The sequence below is a fragment of the Rhagoletis pomonella genome, unplaced genomic scaffold (assembly GCF_013731165.1).
Source record: "Rhagoletis pomonella isolate Grant_MI unplaced genomic scaffold, Rhpom_1.0 Rhpom_scaffold_17505, whole genome shotgun sequence".
Classification (NCBI taxonomy): domain Eukaryota; kingdom Metazoa; phylum Arthropoda; class Insecta; order Diptera; family Tephritidae; genus Rhagoletis; species Rhagoletis pomonella.
In genome coordinates this window covers 737-3,105 of record NW_023476023.1, presented here as the reverse complement: position 1 = coordinate 3,105, position 2,369 = coordinate 737, and the positions used below count along the sequence as shown (strand labels likewise).

General features: G+C 29.9%; 1 protein-coding gene across 1 annotated transcript; it reads left to right on the top strand.

Annotated features, from left to right (window-relative positions):
- Nucleotides 1-935: 935 nt before the first annotated feature.
- On the top strand, nt 936-1,658 carry LOC118757407. Its single transcript, XM_036492121.1, has 3 exons — nt 936-1,017; nt 1,123-1,335; nt 1,400-1,658. The coding sequence occupies exons 1-3, from the start codon at nt 973-975 to the stop codon at nt 1,520-1,522; spliced, it is 381 nt and encodes a 126-aa protein (XP_036348014.1). The 5' UTR covers nt 936-972; the 3' UTR covers nt 1,523-1,658.
- The last annotated feature ends 711 nt before the right edge of the window (nt 1,659-2,369 follow it).

Genomic DNA, 2,369 nt, shown 5'->3' with positions numbered 1-2,369 from the left:
CCACTAGAATCTTCACCCGGATTGGGAATACTTTTAGCCAGTGAAATAAGTAATGAGTTAGTCATAATTAACAGAGCAGATATAGAATACAAATACTTTTGTATTCCCCAAGAAAATAATATTTTGCTTATTCCAATTCTTCACACTCTTTTTCACGCGTTTTCGAACTAAAATGTTCATATTGGCTGAATCACGTTTTTTCTAATTCTCTAGCCCTTTTTGTAAATAGTTAAAAATCTGAACTAAACTTTTGCCTTTGTAACTTAACTATTAAAAAATATCAAAAATTAAAAAAAAAATCCTTTTGTAACTTAACTATTAAAATATTTAAAATTCAATATGCCAAAAACTTATACTAAATGTCAATAACTATAACTAAAATTAATTATATTTTTAAGCAAACATGGATTTGTCCTTCGAAGAGAGTCAGCTGGATTTTTCCTTTGGTCAATCCCAGGCTTTGGTTACACCCCCAGGAAAATTCTCCATATAATTTTAGTATATAGACATATATTTTTATTTTGTATTTATTTCCAGTGTATAAACTTTAAAAAAAGAAATTTCAGCTGGATTCGGCCTACGATACGAGAGACCTAAGCAAAGAAACACAAAAAGATTTCAATACAGGTAACTTTAACTCGTTGAAAGTATTCGCTTAGTTTTTTTCACGACATTAAAAATATCTTCCATTATAAATGTTTTTCGTTAATTTTTATTTAGACAAAACCGTAATTTTTATTTGAAAAATACCATATATGTTGCAAAAGCTCGGCGAATTACAAAATAATTTTCATCGAAATTTTAAAACTTTTCAATCACTTGTGAAAATACTAAACACCTAATATTTCTGAGTTTTCAGTATTATGAAAAAACTAAAGAACTAATATTTCTGTGAGTAACTGTACATGTTATATTTTTACAATTTCAGAAATCAAGGATCTTTTAGCAAAAATTTTGGAAACTCAAAACGAAATGATGTGCAGACTCGATATTTTGGAGAAAGCTGTAAAGGAAAATGTATGCAGTTCGAGGCAATTTTATATACACAATTTTATTTTCACACTCATATCAAATTCGCCTACACGTATATACCAATTTGCCTTTTTTATTATATTGGAATAGGCGCTTGATAGAGGTGTTTTAATGGCACAAAACCAGAACGTAAGAGAATGCAAGGCCGTGCTCACCAAAGTTCACCACTCTGTAAGCCGTTTGACAGGCGAAGTAGAAGACCGTACACAAATCGAAATAGCAGCTTCATTGCCAATGGTTAGCGTTGACGCCGCATATGAGGTTGAACAAAAATTAAAAGCAAAAGAATATGCAGAAGCAATGGTATATTTTGATCACTTTTTAAATCTTATGGAATTATTCAATAGACCTTTTTTATAATTTACAGAAAATATATTTGTACCAAATTAAAGGCACAAGCGGAACTGTAGATGACGTCTTACGTAAACTTATGGCCGATGAACTTTTGATTTATTCAACTTGGATGGGAGAAAAAATAAAAAGGCATTAATTAAGCTTGTGCTGGTTAATGCATTGTTATTCGGTATGTTGATCTCGTAAAATGTTTATTCCAGAGACCGAAAATAATCGTTATATTTAAAATTGGTTTGTGTTTATTTCTCTTTTTTTATGTATTTTGCTTAATAGTTTGCTGAGATATACAAAGTACTATATTTATATATTTTTTTTGTGTACATCCTTACTTAAAGTAGTCTCAAACGTGGTACATTTTAAAATAAAAGTCGCTTATTCCTTAATTTTTAAGGTACAGAGCTATATAACGTACCATCAAATTAAGGAATAATGGTGCATTTACATGGTATGAATCTGTTCATAAGCCGTATGAATTTTCCTATAAAAGAAGCACCAACTCTATGAAGAAGTGAATGAAAGCGATATATATTTAACAATTTTGACTTGTATACTAGACAATATTTTTTTTGTAAATAACAAATAAAAAAATTGTATTTTGTGCTAGCTTCGAAACTAAAAGCTTATTTTTTTGTTAAATGTGCTTTAAAAATGACCTAATGCCAATAAAGCCTTGTGGATTGCTATTTTTCCATATTTGTAATGCTTCCATTTAAACATCTTTGTGGAAAAACAGTTTTTTGTTCAGAATTGCTTGTTTACGAAACGTTTGGCATAAGTTGAAATCATAGGGATGCCGTTTTCTTCCGTTTCTCAGTGGATTTTATACTTGAAAAGGCACCAAAATATGTATGCAATACTTCTACATATCTTCGTTTAAAGCATAAAACCGCGCATCAAGGAAATGCAAAACCTCGTATGGGAGGTTGCCTAAATTTTAAAAACGGTTCTCTCTTTTAAACTTAATAATCTTCTCTCCTTATGTC

Coding starts and splice junctions, on each gene's coding strand:
- LOC118757407 (XM_036492121.1), top strand. CDS start 973: ATGATGTGCAGACTCGATATTTTGGAGAAAGCTGTAAAGGAAAAT. Junction 1,018..1,122: donor AGAAAGCTGTAAAGGAAAAT/GTATGCAGTTCG, acceptor ATATTGGAATAG/GCGCTTGATAGAGGTGTTTT. Junction 1,336..1,399: donor AAGAATATGCAGAAGCAATG/GTATATTTTGAT, acceptor TATAATTTACAG/AAAATATATTTGTACCAAAT.